At 40.4% G+C, this 20,424-nt stretch overlaps 2 protein-coding genes across 7 annotated transcripts in view; both read left to right on the top strand.

The window, feature by feature from the left end:
* Positions 1-1,093, top strand: part of dst (dystonin) — a 98,427-nt gene extending 97,334 nt beyond the window's left edge. For all 6 annotated transcript variants that reach the window (XM_085368751.1, XM_085368752.1, XM_085368750.1 and 3 more), the window contains one exon: positions 26-1,093. In XM_085368751.1, coding sequence (XP_085224877.1) covers positions 26-282 — 257 coding nt within the window. In that variant the 3' untranslated portion in view covers positions 283-1,093. The remainder of the gene's footprint in view (positions 1-25) is intronic.
* A 1,358-nt stretch (positions 1,094-2,451) lies between these two features.
* LOC146620087 (uncharacterized) lies at positions 2,452-18,703 on the top strand. Its single transcript, XM_085369467.1, has 26 exons — positions 2,452-2,530; positions 3,587-3,710; positions 4,810-5,203; positions 5,304-5,381; positions 5,476-5,571; positions 5,653-5,706; positions 9,460-9,513; positions 9,616-9,669; positions 9,742-9,795; positions 9,925-9,978; positions 10,066-10,119; positions 10,198-10,251; positions 10,653-10,706; positions 10,807-10,851; positions 10,929-10,982; positions 11,077-11,130; positions 11,221-11,274; positions 11,416-11,487; positions 11,573-11,608; positions 12,516-12,560; positions 12,641-12,673; positions 14,802-14,948; positions 15,430-15,606; positions 16,329-16,419; positions 18,163-18,240; positions 18,501-18,703. Exons 1-26 carry the CDS (start codon positions 2,452-2,454, stop codon positions 18,701-18,703), a joined length of 2,292 nt encoding a protein of 763 aa, XP_085225593.1.
* The last annotated feature ends 1,721 nt before the right edge of the window (positions 18,704-20,424 follow it).

Raw genomic sequence — 20,424 nt, 5'->3', positions numbered from 1 at the left:
GTGTTTCCCGATTTTATCTCTCTAGAATCGAGAAAAAATTCCAGCCGACCAGGAAGTAAAGCCGGAAGCAGAGGAAGCAGTCGCAGAGGAAGTGACGCCTCCGACTTTGACATCTCAGACATCCAATCCGTGTGCTCAGATGTTTCCGAGACGGTCGGCGACTCTGCCAGAGCGACGCCGCGCTCCGCGTCCCGTCAACACGGAGGGAAACCCTCTAAGATCCCCACACCTCAAAGAAGAATGACCCCTACAAGCAAACTGGCCAAGGGATTGAAGCGATAGACAGTGGCCTTGAAAACAAACAAACAACAAACCCAGGAGCTATTTGCACCCTAAACACATAATGGACACTGGAGATGTGTAACTTAAAGAAAAAAAAGTAAAAAAGACTGCAAATGTGTCACGTGTTATTTAAATTCTTGCAAAGATGTAAAATATTCTGTTAAGAGGCAATATGGTTTAATATTTTGTGAGAATGGAAAGTCAATGGCCTTGTGTATTTGTTTTTAATGTATTTTATTTTTTGTGAAAATATGTCAAATTGTTTTTATTGTACTTTATTTTTATTTATGCAAATCCCGAAGAGGATTGATGAACACTAGAAAATCTGGGAATGATCAAGCCGAACTAACATTTCTACACTAATGAAGGGCAAAGATGCAGGATAGTGCTCTAAGAGTTACTGAATGTACTATTATTTATGTATGCTTTTGTTTGGAGTAGATGGTGCATTATGGTACCGTTTGACACACTGCGATTATCTATTTAAGTGCTATGTTATACTGCCAACATGCATTTAAAGGGCAATGCAATATATTACAATAAACCCCACTAAGCACTGCAGAAGCCTTCGAAAACCCCTATTTAAGACAAGTAGCAAAAACCTCGTAACCATGATGCTTTTATGTACCCGTTTGTCAGCAGCTGCAGCCCGTCTTTTGTTTAACCACCTCACAGCAAATGAGTACTCTGACCTCGAAGAGGTACCACTTCATGTAGACATTCTCTGTGCACCCATGTCAATGTATGGTTAATTTCGGTAGAGCTGAAATTGTTACTGTAACATTACTTTGTAATAAACCTGCTTGCAGAAAGCCACCAGAGACTGGTGTGCACCACAGAATCGCCTCTGTCTCCTCTGTTATTTTTAGCTGCATGGGCAACTTCACAATGGCCCTGTAGCTCTGATGTTGGTCACACCACCAGCCAATCTCTCAATAGCTGTCTGAAAGATTTCCCTGAATAGGCTCTGGCCTCCCCGCAACCTTGATTTGGATAAGTGAAAGAGACTGGATGGATATTTCTCGTCATCTCTGTTTGTCTGTCAATTTTTTTTTACATAAGCTGGAGAACTTGGGAAATGGGAACTTGTTTTATTAAGCAAAAACAGAACAGTTTATGTTTTGTTTTTTTGGGTTTTTTTTCATGTGTTGCAGGTATTTATTGTATGCAGTATAATTCAGCAGTGTTTAGGTGCAGTGGCGGGTTAGATTGAAGGTGTGATCTTTTCTACATGGAATGTTTGCAGAGCGTCTTGTGTTTAGCTGTGACATACTGCATCTTTCTCTCAGAGAAACTGATTTTCCGAAGGCAAATCACTAAATTCAACTATTTTTTAGCATAACTGATCAAAATTTTGATCAAAGTTCAAGGACAGGATTAGTTTCCAACACTGAAGCATCATTTCAGTAGTTTTAACTTGCATGAAGTATGCCTGCACCTCTTCAATGTGGTGACGCAGGGCTGTTTAGTCGTCTTAGGTCTGGCTGACGTATGAGAAGAGAAGGATCCTCTGGGGACCAAAGGTGGAGTGGAGCTCAGGGGTTCTCAGGGATCCTGTGATTGAATGATCCTCCTGCTCAGCTCAAACACCGGCCCTGTGATGGCACTTTAGAACGGTTTAAATCCACACACCAGAAACTGGGAAAGATCCATCAACGGGAACTCCCAGAAGCTTCACAGGAATATGTAAGTAATTCTAATATTCCATACAGTTTTCTTAACTTTTACATTTAATACAATTTAAGGAGGTAGCAGGAAAGTTTTAAAAGCAATAAATGATATCAGGTTGTTGAGCTGAGGACATTTTAATTGGATCAGTTACACATGTTATCTAGTTTTGTAATCATAGTATAGGTAACAATCTAGGTGCTTAAACTGCAAATCATTTGCGTAGGCAAAGCTGTAACTACAGCTCATACTGAAGATAATCTTGCAATAAAACATAGTCAGAAAAATGCTTTCTTATTGGTATTATTATTACTCTTAGTTTCCTTCTATTCTTTTGATATCTTTAACCTTTGTGCATGGGTAGGGAGTACTTTTGGAAGACATCGGAGGGTTTCACAAAGCCTATATTAACATAGTGTGCGACCTGATCTCTTAGAATTATTGGTTTGTTTAATTGCTGTATTACAGGCACTTATAATTCCAGACATCAAAAAACTGAAAATGCCAGCTCAGAAAAATATGCTGGTGTTTGTGGCTCTCTTTTCTCTTTTGCGACTGGCCCAGTGTCAAAAGTTGCCAAGTAAGTTTGCATTTTTTAAATGCGTAACCTCATATTACTGCCTATTTTCGAATGTATAAAAAGAACAATTTTTTATGTATCATAACCAAATGTAGACAGGTGTTGGTTGATTGTGTGGGTGCAGCTCTTGTTATACATGATGCCATCTAATCTCAGATCAGCCCTTTGTGGTAAAAAAAAGTAAACGGCAGTTATAATCCTAAATATCATATTAAGAATTAGTTGTTTTTTTCTTTTTCTTTTTTTCTAAACGGTAGCCCACTACTGTATTCTGACCAGCAGATGTCACTGTTTGTCAGCCCAGTGCCTGGTCCAACAGCTGCTCCATGCCAATATGCACAGTAAAAGGTGTGCAGAGGTCAATCTAGGGTTAAGATTTGCACATTAAACTTTGAACTCCTGCAGCAGAGTTACGCTATCACTAAAAAACAGTTATCGTTGTGTTTTTATTTCTTTTGATAGAAAACAGAGCAGCAAAAAAAAAAAAAAAATGAGAGAAATCAGGAACAAATGTTTTGAGGATTAGATTACTATTTGGAGCCAAAGAGTGTGCAGCCTGAAACTTTTTTTTTTTTTTTTACATTTTCTTAGCTATGGTGTCCTGTTCAGTATCCACAGATTAAAGTCACAAACAAGCCAATTCACATAAAAATAACCTGGCAACAGTGTTTTCCAAAAAATCTAAGGCTAATATTTCTTAGCAGGTGTATATTTAGGTCACAGTGTCTGTAATCATAAACATTCCCCAGCTTTAATCTGAACATTTACAGGAAATTCTGCAGCAATGCTGATCTCATTCAGAGTGCAGTACAAAGCATCCAGTGTTTAAAATTTAGTGGTTAAATTCACCCATGAAGGAAAATAAACAGCCTTGTTGTGCTAATGGGTTTAATGGATTACCTCACTGATTAGATGGCATTAATAACAACACTGAGTAATGCATCTATCTAATAAAAGTCGGTGATATCAGCAGTGACGTAAGATTCAGAAATAGTCCAACACCTTTGATGCTCAACCAGTTATAAAGCAAACTAACCTGAGTGTTTGTGCTGCGAGGTTTTGACTTACTGGAGGAGTTTCATGTGCCTGACTCAAGAGGAGTGAGGAGGGTGGACGGCTCTCAACCTGAAGCAGTGGCCTACCGTATCAACCCCTCCATCCATCTACAGAAGTCCATGAGGTACAGATCTGCTAAACCTCACTAGAGCTTAGAAATAATTAAAAACTAGCTTAAGAGCACTCTGAGAACTTCCCCCGAAGGTCTACACTAAAACTTTGATGTTTTATGTTGTTTTATTATAATATGAGGATGTCAGCCTCCTCTTATTGGCTGATGTCTGACCTTTGGCCTATGACCTTGAGGCATTACATGCTGACTTTTAATTATCTTTATTCATATGACTGGAGCAGAACTGCCTGAAATCTTTAGCTTCTATAAGCTGTGAAAACTTGAGAATATAAAGATATAGTTATCCGTGTGCGATTTTGCCAAACCATAAGGCGTCATTGTGAAATCCTAGGGCATCATGCTGACAAAATAAAAAAGTTTGTTGTACAGCTCTCTTCATTCCCTTTCATATAATATATTACTTGATACGGATCTCAAGTGGTGTAACCAAGGTGTGTGTAGGAGTGCACACTGAATATCAGGTGTGGTCACAGGTGCAGCAGAGGACACCTCTGATCACACTGCATCTGGTCAGGAGTGCAAACGGAGCTGAGTCCTTTAATCTTTCAAGACTGGTGTTAAATTTCTCTTTGTTGAACAACTTAACACTGACAACTGTGTTGTGTCTGCAGTATGAACAAACAACTGTGGTGTAGGATTCTGGTACAGGTGTCACTGCAGGTCAAGTTCCCACAGTAGAGCTTTTTCACATCAGAGAATTTAACTTGTCACAGTAGGAAAATCACAGGTGTTAATGATGGCTTCGTTTTGCTCAGAGAGGGAGGTCCTGCCTTTGTGCAAGTTCACCGTTTAAAACATCTGTTTTAAAAGCTTAGCAACATCGATTGACACTTTATTATGTAGAAAATGCATTTTAACATTTTTTTTCCTTTTTAGTTTTGTGCAGACTACAGCTGTAGATTAGCTACCAAGCTAACTTTGGCACTAGTGATATATAAAACTCCACCACCACCATAGTTCAAGTGTCTCAGTTTTTACTTCTTCATATAAAATAAAACTATTAAATTCCCAGAATTTTTTTGCTGATTTTTGAAATAAAGTACCCTCTGTTTAGTCACCCAGCCCTCTAAACCTGATTCTTGTGCCACAGCGACGTGTACCCAGATGGACTTCCCTCCGACTACTCGGTCATTGCAACATTTAGGGCGACCAAAGACACTGCCAAGGAGTCCTGGAACCTGTGGCAGATCAGTGACCCTGAGGGACAAGAGCAGGTTGGCCTTCGGTTCCAGGGTGATACACGTTCCTTAGACTTCTTCTTCACAAGCCCCCATGGAAGCCAGATGCTGAGGACCTTCCATGGTGTGGAGAAGGTCTTTGATGGAGAGTGGCACAAGGTAGGACTGAGTGTGAAGGGCAGCCAGGTGAAACTGCTGATAGACTGTGAAGAGATCAGAGTGGAGTCCATTGATGAGCCAAGGCCAATCATCCACCAAGGATATACCTCCATTGTAAAGCGTGCTGCAGGAGATCGCTCTGTGTCTGTATGTTGACACTTTGCATTTGCAATTATCTTAACTAGTCTTTGTTTTGATTTTTTTTATATAGCTTTATTTTCTCATATTATCTTCCGTTTCTTTCAAGGTGGATTTACAGCAGATGGAAGTGTCATGTGACCCAGAAAAGGCCTATTCAGAAGGTTGCTGTGAGCTCTCGAGCGTGGTGAGTCATCCATCTAACATTACTGCATCTCTGTTTTTAGTGATAGGTGTGGAGTATGTGTGGAGTCACATGGTTACCTATATGTCCATTGCAGTGTGGAGGATATGCAGTGATCGGCCTCACAGGGGGAAGACCCTCTTGCAAATGTATGCATGGGCAGCCTGGCATCCAGGGCGCTCCAGGACCAAAGGTGAATGTCATTCTGCATGCAACTGGCTCAAGTTGACAGACAAGTTGAATCTGTCATGCCATATTTTTTATTCTTCTGCAGGGTCATAGAGGCCTTCCGGGAGAGGATGGAGACCCAGGGAGACCAGGGAACTGGGTAAAAAATATACAATATTCCATGAAAGCGTCAAACCTCACTGGATGAATGCATACTGCAGTATACAATACATCACGTATTCTCAGCATGAGCAGAATCTTCTTCCTCTTGCCGCTCAATAAAGAGTTAAGCTGGCTTGTGGGTGAGGGAGACTGTAAAACTTTCATTCGTGAGACAGCAGCAAAGCTGTGGAAAATGGCAACAGAGGCACAACTGAGAGACGACAGGATGGAAACAGATCTGGAAGCAGAAGCGCTTAGCGATAGTAAACACGGGGGCTCCATTCACAGTTCGAAAACTCATGTTGAAGAATCCTAGATAAACATGAACCAACATGGATGCGACAATAAGCTGTTGTTGTAGCTCTGAAATATGCATTTACATCTTAAAATTTAGGCGCTGTTGTTTTAGAATACAGGATTAAACTCAAACTGGCAAACGATCACAGGATTTGTAATGGTTTTGCTTTCCCATTTGGAAGAAACCGCGCCAAACGTAATGAATCCCACACACAGGAAAACAAGGCAGTTGAGCAATAACCATGCCCTCCAAGTGCTTGGTAATGAGTGGCATTAGACTGCTTAACTCTTGTGTAAAAATTGTCAAATGTATTGTTTCTCTAAAAGGCAAATTCTTTTACAAGAGGAGGACTGATTTGGGAAAAAGAGAAAAGGTGTCAGAAAATTCGAAAGATTAAAGCATTAGGCTAACGGAGCCAGTTATACATGCATCAGTGAATGAATAAATACTCTCACTTTTCTATCCTTCAGAGAGCTGCAGACGTGATTATTTCCACTTTAAATTTATGACTTGTTAATCTCTTTGATGCTTAGCAGTCACTGTTATTGGCACGGATCAGAAAGTCTCTGAACATGTGTTTAAAGAAGGAGCATTTTTTTTATACTTGTGCGTCAGTTTGGCTTTTTAACATGCCCTTTGCTCTCAAAGAAATCTCCCATGCTGCCTGAGTGTCGACTCACATACACTTAGAGCACATTTCCAGAAGTGTACATGCTACATTATTCATGTCCCAAATTGCGGCTGTAGCGCCTCTGGGAATAAACATCTGTCTTGTGTAAGTGGTTAGAGTTTTGATCTCCTGCTGGCTTGTGAAGTACACAACCCCAGCTTGATTATCTCCTTCCCTGCTGGCATCTGACGAGGGCATTTCCTGGCACAGAGGATATGAACTGGCCATCTCAGGTGGTGGGTGGTCCTTTGCTCCTCTCAGCCTCACTGCCTCTGATATGTCATAAAGTTCAAGGTCATGCCTCTCGGCTCACTGTTTAGAGGTTCAACTCCATCCAGCTGAGTCTGCATAAAGACAGCTTTAAGTGAGATAGACAAATAAACTGTCACGACAAAGGCATCCTGGCCTTGCTTAATGTGTTTGCTGACTTAGTGAAATGCAGCCAATTGGGAAACACTTTTCCTTCTACTACTAAGGAACTCAGCATCTGTGCAAACAACAGTGATCCATGTTATACCAAGCTTTCCTAAATAGTGCTAGTGTATATTTTTCATTGAAGTGACTAATATGAGAGCGCTGACATTTACAGTATTTAAACTTATTTGTATTCTCAGACTAGTTTGACAGTAAGAAAAATAAATAAACTTGTTCCAAATGGTAAGCTTAATACTTGGAAGTTCTAGCCTTGAAAATGTTAGCTTAGCATTAGATGGTCTAGTCTAAGATCAAAAGATTAAAAAAAAGAAATCAATCAATGATAAAATAGATACTACACCTATCTATTACACATCCGCACCAAATGACTGATCTTAAAAGAGACTAACCAAGTTTTTCCCACCTCTCCCACCAGGTCAAAGTGGGCTAAACTAAACTCACTCTATTCTGGCTGGGGACTAATTTTTAGAGCAATAATGTGACATTTTAGGAAATATACTGTCTCATTTTTTTCTTTCTGCTTGGAATTAAATCAAAAGATCAATACCAGATGAATATAGAGACACGGTTAACAACTAGATAGCCAGCTTTTTCTCTAAAACACAAACAAAAAGGCAAAACAAATCTTCCTTTATTTGCCAAGAACATTATTTACTGTGTGCTGCTTTTATGTTTGTCTAAATAATTTGCTGTGACACTGTACAAAGCATTTGTCCCACTCTCTACTGAAAGCTATTTTCACCAGCTGTGCGTCTAAATATCAGCTCTAAAGCTAAGCTATTAACCTTAGCTTTAGAGCTGATATTTAGGCCAATTTGTTGCATAATAATAATAATAATAATAATAATAATAATGTTGCATAATGGAAAATAAGCAAAAATAATGCAAAAACAAACAACTGATTATATGGTAGACTTTGCAGTGTTTTTAATCTTATGTTTTAATAATAATAATGGATTGGATTTATATAGCGCTTTTCAAGGCACCCAAAGCGCTTTACAATACCACTATTCATTCACTCTCACATTCACACACTGGTGGAGGCAAGCAACAGTTGTAGCCACAGCTGCCCTGGGGCAGACTGACAGAAGCGAGGCTGCCATATCGTGCCATCGGCCTCTCTGGCCAACACCAGTAGGCAAGTAGGGTAAAGTGTCTTGCCCAAGGACACAACGACCAGGCCAGAGAGCCCAGGGATCGAACCGGCGGCCTTCCGGTTACAGATGTGATTCTTAACCCCTTGAGCCACGGTCGCCCGTTATCATTTTGACACAATGATAATGGTTTTGCTACTTTAGCTAATGGTGGGAAAGGGAAGCAAAGAATTGTATTTTTATTTAAAATGTGTTCTGCTGCCCAGTGGCATGGTGGCTAGCACTGTTGCCACACAGCAAGAAGGTCCTGAGTTCCTTTTCTTTCTGTGTGGAGTTTGCATGTTCTCCCCGTATTTGCGTGGGTTCTCTCCCGGCACTCCTGCTTCCTCCCACAGTCCAAAGACATGCAGTTAGTGGGGATAGGTTAACTGGAAACTCTAAATTGCCCATAGGTGTGAATGCGAGTGTGAATAGTTGTCTTCATCTTTGTGTTAGCCCTGTGACAGACAGGTGACCTGTCCAGGAGGTACCCTGCCTCTCACCCTAAGACATTGTGGATTGGCTCTAGTCCCCCCACAACCCTGAAAAGGATAAGCGGAAGTGAATGGATGGATGTTTCTTTCTCTATTCTAGCTCTGTCTTACAGTGGCCAAATGATCATTTTGGCTACTCCATTTAGGGGTTGCCACAGTGGATCATCTGCCTGAATCTCACCCTTTCCCTGACTCATCTGTCACACCAACACTCTGCATGGTCCCCTTCACTACATTCATGATTCTTCTCTGTGGTCGTCTTTTTCTCCTCCTGCCTGGAAGCTCCATCTTCAACATCCTTTGTATAGTATATCCACTCTCCCTCCTCTGCACATATCAAAACCATCTCCGCCTCGGCTCTCTAACTTTGTCTCCAAACTGCTCAATCTGAACTCTCACTCCAAACCATATATGACACCAGCTTGAAGATCTTCCCTTTTTCTGTCTCTCTTGCTGCTGTCCTTCTGCCCCAAATCACCCTGTCACTCATCTCTCTAGCACTTCACCTTTCCTCCTTGTGTTTATTAGGGATGAAAGTCTGAAGTGTAAGAGACTATTAGTCTGATGTATCCAAAGTTTAACGACAAAAATCTTATTAACTTGTAATCAGTGAGAACAGTCACCGTTAATTAAATTTTACGCTGCTCCCCGGGCCTTTCACCAACAAATAGCTGTTGTGCAAGAAGTCTTGCTTTTGATTAAGTCAAACTTTATTTTGCAGGGCATAAGGGGGAACACAGGAGATTATGGCAACATTGGCGAACCAGGCCCAAAGGTGAGATTTGTCTTTAAACGATCCCATCAGGGCTGCACTTCACTTTGGCTCGTTCTCAAGATTCATTAATGAAGCCTCATGTATGCATGTATGTATCCTCAGGGTGAAGAAGGAATCAAAGGCGAGAAAGGAATGAGAGGACCCTGGGGCCAAGTGGTAATTTATCATTTTCTTTACCTCAGAATTTTACAAATGATGATGAATATTAATGGGATGCTGTGTTAACAGGGAGACAGAGGTCCCAAAGGGCTGAAAGGATTAAAAGGGGCAACGGGCTTTACGGTAATAACCCTTTTGAGTTCTTGCTTTAATTGGCAAGCCACTTAATGAAGTTATAAGTTTGTTGTTGTAGCTATATAACTTTATAGATGACTCAAAGAAATTAATGTTGACATTTGACTGTAATTACAGGGAATTCAAGGACCACCTGGAGACATTGGAGAGACTGGAAAATCGGGAGAAGCTGTAAGTTAACCTTTCAGGCCCAGTGGTAAGTCCTTAAGCAAATCATTATATAATTACTGTATAGCTAACATTTTGACCTCCTTGAAGGGTATTAAAGGCATCAGAGGATATGAAGGGATTCCTGGGTTTCAAGGAGTTAAGGTATTCAAGTTTCCTGACAGTTTACTTAATTTTTCCCTCATATTATATAATCTGAAACTGTTATGTTTTTATTTTTAGGGTGAAAAAGGGGCTTCTGGTGCAACAGGGCGACCTGGGCTTAGAGGAAAGCAGGTGGGTGGTTGTGGGATTCCCTTTTCCATGATCCATAAAAAAACACTCTACAGTCTTTGTGCGCTTCCTTCAAAATCCCCTTATGTGAGCATGAAGGGCGCGTAAATCATTTTTAATGTTGTAAAACACTGGAATAGAGCTATGTTTTTGGCTTATGTGCCGTCTCCATAAACAACATTAGTTCATGTGGCTGGATTTTGGCTGAGATCTGAGGGCCTGAACTATATTAACGTAAGCTGGTGAGTCACTGGAAGAAGGGCTTGAACTGCAGCGATAACCTACATGATACCTACACTGCATGAACTATATGAGGGCACGTCCTATTAATTTACTACTGAAACAAATGTATTGCAGATAAAGCAACATTTTAACTTATGTCACTTTGTATGATGAATTTACAGGGCATTGTGGGAGATCCTGGAGAAAGGGGAACTCCTGGACTGAAGGGGGGACCTGTAAGTCACAGATCAACCGTGGGGATATATTATTTTGCTTGATTAAATTTATAACAACATAATTTTGAATTCTTATGAGTGTTTTTGTCTTGAAATCTAGGGAATTCAAGGACCTGTGGGCAGAGCTGGCACCATAGGACCAAAGGTAATTCACTGCCAACACACTCAGCGCATCACACCCGAGGGCTCACTTGCACTTGCAAAAATAATATGTCTCCTTAGGGCATTATTGGAGATCCGGGCTTACCTGGCAGAGATGGTGATCCAGGAATAGAGGTATTATATTCTTCTTATAATGACATGTTTATGTAGAATTTTGGAAGCAGTGCCCATTTATCATTATACTGTAAATGTCATCTGTTCTCTACAGGCTTATCAAGGACCACAGGGCCTCAGCGGAAAACTTGGACAAAGTGGAGCAAAGGTAACTCACTGATATTGTTAAGTTTTGTAAATAAGTGTAAAATGTAGTTTTTTTGGCAGATTAATATCTGGCCATTTGTTCCTTTTACAGGGGGAGAAAGGCACCCTGGGGCCACCAGGAGAAATAGGTCCCAGAGGGCAAACTGTAAGTCACATTTTCAGGCATTTCATTCACCAAAGACAGCACATAATCCATTTTGTTTGTAAAGTAGTTTGCCATCCTAAAGGGAAATGACAAAGAATAAAGCTGTAGCTTAGGTTGGTTAATAAATGTTATATCCTCTAGGGCCCCAGAGGTTACAAGGGTTCTGCAGGAAAGCCAGGAAGACCTGGATTTATTGGCCCACCTGGACCCACTGTAAGTGCTCCAGATGACTTTTCTTAACTCTTCCAAACACTAGTTCATTTTCTTCGAGCTATTAAACCATGTCATCTTTTTACAGGGACATGTGGGCATGCCTGGAAAACGAGGGCCCAAGGTAATACATCCCTATCCATTACCCATTTGAGAAATAAAATGGGGGCAAAATTACTGTTAATGGTTCAATTATAGCGGCTATTTGGGAATCATTTGCTGGGTCAATGAGCCACATAGAATTTAAGATTTACAGATGGATTCTCTGTCCAAACCAAGACATTTTCCTGGTTTGGAAAGCAACCTTGTATTTAGGTAACAATGGTAGGTCCAATTAGATACTAGACAGCACTTTTTTATAATGTTGTATAAACCATCCCTAATTTCGCTGCCCACTAATGTAACATAAGTTGGTAGAGTTCGAGGAAACAGTTTAATATGTCAAATCAGAGGCTGCTGCTCAGGGCATGTTGGCTCAGTGTATTTTTGTCTCTCCATATGGACAGGAGGTCACTAAAAGTGCTAAACTCCCCCACAGGACCTGCTCTCAGTGTTTACAGTACATCCCACACCAATGAAAAGGGGAGATATTCATGCAGAAACCACTGTTTTACTTCACATGAAGAAGAAAAACAAATAATTTATGTAACAAATAAATCAATAAATGAAAAGTAATTTAAAATAAAGCATGTTCAGAAGTGTTTTCAATTTGCAAACATGACTTTCGCATATGGGTTGGTAAAGGTCAGCATGGATGGACATATGGTATTAGAATGCATGCAGGAGATATGCTTATTGAAATATTTCATAGCTCTACAACTGGATCATCTCAGCTGTCAGCCCACAGTGGATGTGGGATGAACACTGGCAAAAAATGATAGAGTAGAGTAGCTAACAGTGTTGGACTTTAGTGTATGGGACTAACCTGCTAAAGTATGTGTGGGACTGCTCAGTGTGAATGTGATCAATATAATGAACCAAAATAATTGCAAAAAATCATGAAAATGTTATTTTTCTTTTGCCTTGTACAGGGTGACACGGGAATCCAGGGTATTAAAGGAGTTAAAGGTGTACAGGTACTGCCTTACTTATCTTTTCCCTGTTGCTCAACATATTCATTTTTTCTATCTTAACATCAAATTAATTTTTTTTAAAGGGAGAACAAGGAGTTAAGGGCCCAGCAGGACAGGTGAGATTTCATACATGAGACTGTATGTGTGTTTTTTTCTTAACGATAAATTGGAGCATAATAATTATAACACCGACTAATGATTAAAAGTCTTGGTGTACAACATTCATTTCAAGAACAAACTGATTTAAAGAGTTCAATTGCAGTTACAGGAAAAACGTTTTGCACGCTGTGTAATTACTTGAAGTTCCAGACTCAGTGTCATCTAAGTGAGAGAGAATTACAACATAAGTTTTGCACTTCTTACGAGTTTATGCATCCATATTACCCCTTAGTGTGCTCACTGTGCTGCTGCTTGTTTCTAAGAATTCTGAAATTTTAAAGTGCATTGTCTACAATTGAAAATTAAAGGTTTCTCAGTTTGTTGAGTTCCCATAGTCTAATAAAGGAGATATGGAAATAGCTTTAGTTTGTCACAAAATTGAAGTGAAATTAATTGTATTCATTGAACACAATTCTGAACATGATCTACTAAAGACCAAGTTATGTGTTCAACATAAGTTGCCATAATGATCTAGCCAGGTCAGGTCACCTCTGTGACACTGAAAACTCCCAACTCTAGGCTCGACCTACTTTGCTAAGTCATTAATCTTGCTTTCTAGTACACTTTTCAAGGTGTTCAAGCCAAAGTAAGAAAAAAATGGATAAAACTGAACACTGTTGCTACTTTTCTTAAGCAAAAGTCTTCTCCAATGATCACATCAAGAGCACAACCTGCAAAGAGCTCGGTGATAACAAAAAAACACTTTAATAAAACTTGCTACAGTGTTTAAATGCCACTTGAGAAGACTTAAAAATAAGAATGATGTTACTGGAATTGCACTTTGCAACACGTCCTCGGTTTACAAATGTCCACGGAGATGTTCCACAACACATCTGAGACTCTGTTCTGCCACAGATGAGACTTAAGTGGAAATAATGGAACTGCTCAGCAACACCCAAACTTCATCCCAACCACAGATGGTGTAGGGAGTATCATGATTTGGAATTGTTTTGCTGCCTTACCTCTGAAAGACGTGCAGCCATTGAGATAAATTGTACAGGTGAATGTGAGGGCAGCATCACATAAGCTTAGGACAATACCCCAAAGCACACGAGTAAGACAGCACAAGAATTATGGAAATTAGGGGAAACAAATTAGGGGAAACAAAAAATCCCTTTTCTGATTTTGATTGCTGATCTTGACTCAGTTGAGCTTTGGCTTGACTTGATGAGGTCCGTTCCATCAAGAACAATCCAAGAAATGTTTTGAAAGACTTATTGTAGGAGCAATGGTCCAAATTTCCTCTTTATTGTTGTTCAAGACTCATAAGCAGCTGCAGGAAGTGTCTGCTGAAAGGAGACACTTCCTGGCCAGTAAAGGAGAATGCGCTGAGTGATTACTCAATGCGTTGAATAAAGGCATGAAAAGTACAAATGTTTCTGTGTTATTAGTTTAGATTGCAGCTATAACTGTGATTAGAGCACATTTTAGGAATAATCAATTCAGAATTCCTGGGAATTCCAGAGGGATCACGAACCTTTTTTCCGTCACTATAAGCTGTCATTTGCAATCAACCCAGTTCTCCGATTTAATATATCAGGCTAGTTGTGATTAGTTGAGTCACTGAAGAGAGGAGTTGTGCAGGTGTGGAGTTTCCTAACACTATAATATTTCTGCAGCTACGGCGATTAGAAAATCCGATCGTCACATGATACGAATCCATTAAATAACATTCCAAACATATTTAGAACATCTGTCAATGTGATAAGAACAGAAGCACAAATGCACTAAAATGAATTCTGCACATTTCTCAAAGCTCTCTGCCGGATTTAATTTCTATTTTCAAACGTCCATAAAAATATCATGTTTTTTTAAAAATATATTTATACATTATACTTCCAGGGCAGGTTTTGGGAGGTTGAAAGATTTTACTCTTTAAATGTCTGTTTACACTTTCTTTATTTCCTGTATTCAGTATAACATTTGTCCCTAAACCTATAACCATTCATATCATTCAGATTTTAAGCAGTTAATGCTTTCCATAAAGCTTGCATCCATGCAGAAGTGATTACATGTTGTATCCTGACGTATACGCTTGCTCCATCCTTAATCGTGTCCTGCTGATGTTGTTAACATCCTGTGTAGGTTGGAGACAGGGGTAAGCAGGGTCCTCGGGGAGGACGAGGGAAGCGCGGGCCTGCAGGCCCACCTGGACGTTCAGGTCCTGTCGGAGTCAAGGGTGTTCGAGGTGAACTTGGACCAGATGGTTTTCAGGGGCCGCCGGGTCCCCCAGTAAGTAAAATACAAGCCTCCGGCTTTTTTTTTTTTTGGCTGATACAAATAACATTTAAATGCTTACAGTATAGAGTAGTACTGTTTGTATTTAGCTCTGTAACTGACATGAAAAGCAGTCTCTACTATAATTGGCACGTCATCGTTCTGTGAAAAATGGCACAGAAAGCGCAGAGTAATAATTTGCTCTAGTAGTTACACTGACTGGCACACACAGTGTTTGGTAACAGCTTTGGTGTCAAGAACACATTTAAACAGTGTCTCATTAGCCTGCAGTTAGTAGTGAGTCACAGCAAGAGTTTTGTTTAGTGTGGCTATAAATCCATAATGAGCCTCGGGAAATATTGTTGGCTTTGTTCGCTGCATTTCCCTCAGAGAGGCAGCCGTTGCTTCAGCGTGCCCCGTCCTGTAATAATCCATTTTACATGTCCCGTGGTTGGAATCCTTCCAGTGATGGATGTGGTAATGATTTCTTACACAGGGTCCGACCCTCCCTGCTCAACACGTGATTGAGGTTTGTAAGAAAGTGGTCCTGGAGCAGATGTCCATGTTTGCCAACTCAGTGAAGAGGACATGTGCTGCTGTCTGTCCTCTGTACGGGGATGTTCCCATGGGTGCCCCTGGTCCCCCTGGACAGAAAGGACCCCCCGGACCACCTGTGAGTTTTACACTTTGGGTGTTCACTGTTCAAGACATATCAGTCTACACTCTAGGAACATTTACTATAAAAAAAAAAGAAAAAAAATTTGCACATGTCCTGTGCAGACCTTTAGCTTAAACACACTGTCAGAATCCAAGTACATTCTCCATACATTGTTCATTATTGTCTGCCTGGCTGAGTAAAATGCAAACACATTGCGAAGGTCTGGACTGGACTAAGAGAGCTGAAGTATTTGGCAGAAAAGCTTGGAATGAAAACATTACAATTTTCCACGTCTCCATGAGGACAAATAAGGAGTCACAGACTAGACACTTGGTCTGTTTTGCATGGTTTTTGGAAAGTATCAAGGCTGTCCTTGGATTAGAAAGGCTTTTCCACATTATTTTACAGTGTAGAATCAATTCATGTCCCACAACTCCTAATCACAATAACTCTCTGGCTGATAAATGTTCTTGAAACCATGACTATATAAAAATATTCCTCTATATTAGATTTTGGATGGTAAGCCTGATGTTGTGGCGTTTGGTGCTAAAACAAGTGATGCACCAATAAAATGCAGTGTTTTCCCATCAGAGTATTGAGTTATCAGCCAAATAAATCTTTTCAGACTTTTTGTTCAGAGCTGGTTAGAGGTGAAACAGGACTTAAGTGGTGGCCAGGTTCAAGCTGAAAACACTCAAAAGATTAACAATGTGTTTTCCTGTTGATGATGTTGTCAGGGGGATCCTGGTAATCATGGCACGGAAGGAGAAGTGGGCCCACCGGGATTCTACGGAGAAGCTGGAGAAGCAGGCCGAAAAGGAGAAGCAGGTATGGATAACAAACAAGGGAGACTGTATTTATGAATACAGTCTAATATACATGAAAAAATAATAACTAATCAAGGTTTATTTTAGGTAGAATACGTGCTGGAAAGAAGGCTATGATATCCTATACTTAAACAGACATCATTTTATTTTTTGGCCTCTTACCATCAGGACAAAACCCCCCAGAAATACATCAGTACATTATGAATGGAACGCTTACTCAAAATACATGGTGTCTGACTCTTTTTCAAGTTCTTCAGGGCAGCAAATTGAGCTGCGCTGCATCACAGATTTTGCACTGTCGTAGAATCATGTCCCAAATGGACACTACTGAAAAAGAAATCTCTTGAGTCTTTTAAGCGTTCCACCAGCCCAGCATCTACCTGCACCCTTCAAGGGCTCAGGGTCCAGGTGTGCTCTGTGTGATCATATTTTTGAGCAACATGATGATGTCATAATATCTGATATAGATAATCAACATCAAGTTTTAGCCGTGTGCACAGTTTGGTTGCTCAGCTCCTGGTCATGAACGTGTACATTTTCTTATTTATGGTTTGAGGCCTGAGTGTGATGTCACGGTCATACCCCTGCCAGGCCAATGAAACTGAAGAATATTTATAAGGTGTTTTAAACATTAATTTACCAGTGATCTCAGTAACACGTATGGTGTTTAATCAACATCAACAGCTTGGTCATTAGTAGAGTTCAGAAAGGAACTGAACATGATTTCCTGAAATATAGAGTTTGAGTAGTAAAGTCAGAACTCTGGCAATTACACTCCAGTTAAGCTACATAGCGGCATCTAGATGCTGATGGTGGCAAAGATGAAGCATGTGTAGACTTGGATGAGGATCTCTGTCTGGCCAAGATGAGGTGGAGATGGGAAGAATGTCACAGGCTGGGTCTCCGACCCAGCACTCTGAGTTTTCTTTGTATTTTTTGATATGTTATTAGTTTGTGTTATTTCCTATTTGCCTTTAGTTTAGGCAGTTATTGTTCCTGGGTTTTCTATGTTTTGGGGTTTTCTATTTATTTCATCACGTATTAGGTCTGTTAAGTTGTGTTGTCATTTCCTGTTTTATTCTGACAATGTCATGTGTTCTTTGTTCATTGTATTTAGCTTTCCTCTCCTGGTCCTGTCATTAGGTTTATGTCTGTCAGCTGTTCCCCCATGTGTCCCCACTTCCCCTGATCACCTCATGTCTGTATTTAAGCCTTTTGTTTTCTTCATGCCATTGTCAGTTCGTCTGTTTATTCTCACCAGAGTTACAGTCATAGTCATAGTCTTAGCCTGTTTATTTTCCACCTCGGTCATAGTTATAGTTTTTGGTCTTAGTACCTTTAGTGTTTTGTTTCTTAGTGTTTTGCCTGTTTGCTTTGGTCTCTTGGTTCATTTCCTGCCGTCATCGCAATAAAGGTTCACTTTTCTGTTAATCATTACTATTCCTCGTCATCATCTGCTTTTGGGTCCTGTTTCCGCACACATCGGCGCACCCCGCCGTGACAAAGAAGCTGGGTCACACACAGAAGTGAGGCTAAAAGACAGAGTGACAGAAGAGTACTGAGAATTAAAGGGAAAGAGGCTGATTGGTTCATATGAGGCAGCCAAGAAAATGAGTGGACCAGAGTGATGACTACTTAAGTTTGAGAGCATGGCGAAGCGGAAATGATGTAAAGAGTAGTCTAGCAGCCCAAACATATAGATCTTTCTTGAACTCATGCATCTGCGTGTGTGTTTTGATTGCAGGTGACAGAGGAGAGCAAGGTGATAAAGGAGCCAAGGGTTACGGCCTGCCTGGTAATACTGGAGACCCTGGACCAAAGGGTACTTTTAACTTTTTTTTTAACTGAAATTAAGGCATCAACTGATGTCGACATCTTTGCTAAGCATGTTCAGCTTATTCTTAGTTTTAAATTCCAGGGAAAAGGGGCTGGTGTACAGTAACATGAGTACTTCTTGGACAGAATGAAATGATTTTTCTCTGGAAGTACGCTGGTCTTGGAATCTGCACAAGAAGCATTACTCAGCTCACTGAGCAGACTGCACGAACTGAAGACTAAACAATATCTTTGACTCCGTCGCAGGTCAGCGTGGACGTCCTGGCAGAGCCTTCAATGGCCAGCCTGGAAGGCAGGGTCAAAGGGGGCATACGGGCCGGCCTGGGCTCAGGGGCCATCCGGGTCTTAGAGGACCTCCAGGTGTGTGCGTCACCTCTGGGTGTGCTCAGCTGAACTCCACTGGTGGGACACCGCAGCCAGCAGAGCGAAGGTTGAGGAATCAGCCATAGATGAAGAAATATAGATGTTCAATACTGACCTTAAAGGAATAAAACATGCATGATGTTTGTTAGAATCTGATACGATACATTTAAATTTAATGTAAATATGCAAATCAAACGTGAACTGATCGTGTGAGAACAAAAGTGGTGCAAAAAATATATTTGTAAAAAACAAAATTACACATCTTTATAATAAAAATCCATTTTTGGTAAGAGAGCATGTTATTGTGTGTGCAACAACCATGTAATGTTTGATGGTTGCTAATAATTGCTAATTAATTCTTAATCAATTGCTACACTGTGCATGTATTTTTGTAAACTGGCACTGGATGCTAGTGTGACGTTAGTGTGCTGCACAAATTCCACAACAGTACATTCCCCTTCAGTAATATCGGAATTGAATCTTTCCAAAAGTCTGGAAGAGATTTATCTGTATTTTAATATTATTATTATTATCATTGCTTTAATTGTCTGGGTCAGACGATGTTACTAAATGCTTAAAGTGTTCCAAAAGCAAAGAGAAACATTCTTGGTGTTTGGACTCGGTGAGCAACATGCAGTGTTTGAATAGGGTGCCAACTTGGAACGTAATATCAAGTTTGGGTTTTTGATTTCTTGTGAATAATTATTACCTTTGTTGAGGGGTTTTGCACTGCATTCACAGATTTTCCTATCTCCAAACCCTGTAAACTGATTTACAGCAACCATCACTACAGCAAGTAAGTACGAAGACTCTGTAGTCTTATTTGAAATAAGAAATCTGTGATTGTTCATTTTGTATTAGACATGGAAAAATGAAACCCCAATTAAAAATGTATTTTTAACTCTGGATGGGTGTTTCCAGAAACTCCTCGAAGCAGAAAAATCCCACACAAAGATGCACTTACTGAATTTTCTTATAACATTTGCCAACAGCCATCACAGTCACCATGATGCATTTTAATAAAATCGGGTGTTGGTGTACTTTTCAGCCTTTTGAATTTTACACATCTGTGAGTCCTTGCATTCAACGAGCAAAACGTTTCAAAATCCTACAACAATGACACAAGCTGCAATGTTTCCTACAGAGTAGCTCTTTAACTACTGTTACAAAGCTTTTGCTTCACAGCAGTGCAGCAGAGTTGGCTCAGTCTCAGCCTTTTGTGGACTTTCCAGCTGAAAAAGGTGCTGCGTAAGTGGAAAGGCTCTAAATTGCTCGCGGGTAAGAGGTGCTGAGTCTATCTATCTGTATTTGCCGTGTAGTTGGCCAACGCCCTACGCGGGGCATTTCCCTGCTTTGTGATCCATTCATGCTGGAAAGGTCCCATTAATCCTGCAGCCCACAAAGGAGTCAATGAGTTGAGAAAAAAGATTTCTTTCCACTGTCCAAATCTGATGAAGAAAGAAGAAACACACATGGAACGCTGTGTGTGGCTCCTCTCAGTGTCTTATGTTTGTCTCCTCTGCAAAGCCCATCAAAAGTAGATGGTCATCCTCCAGACTCTCCGCGACTGCAGCATCATGTGTGCCATGCTGCTTTGTTTTGCACCATCAAAGAATGCTATAGCAATCTCTGTCATGGAAACTATTACTAATCCATGATTATCCTCCGAGTTTTCGCTCTGTGCTCAACCACTTGCTTCAGGACATGCTTGCTATTTATCTCTGTGGCGAACCAGACAAGTGATCATGATAAATATGGCTTAATGCGTATGAGTTGACTAAAAATGACTCAGTATAGTTGAGCTTCA

Source organism: Diplotaxodon limnothrissa, linkage group LG13 (genome assembly GCF_057381915.1).
Source record: "Diplotaxodon limnothrissa isolate DT_005_m linkage group LG13, D_limnothrissa_male_GT1.1, whole genome shotgun sequence".
NCBI lineage: Eukaryota > Metazoa > Chordata > Actinopteri > Cichliformes > Cichlidae > Diplotaxodon > Diplotaxodon limnothrissa.
The sequence above is the reverse complement of the archived record's forward strand: the minus strand, read 5'-3'. Positions and strand labels throughout refer to the sequence as shown.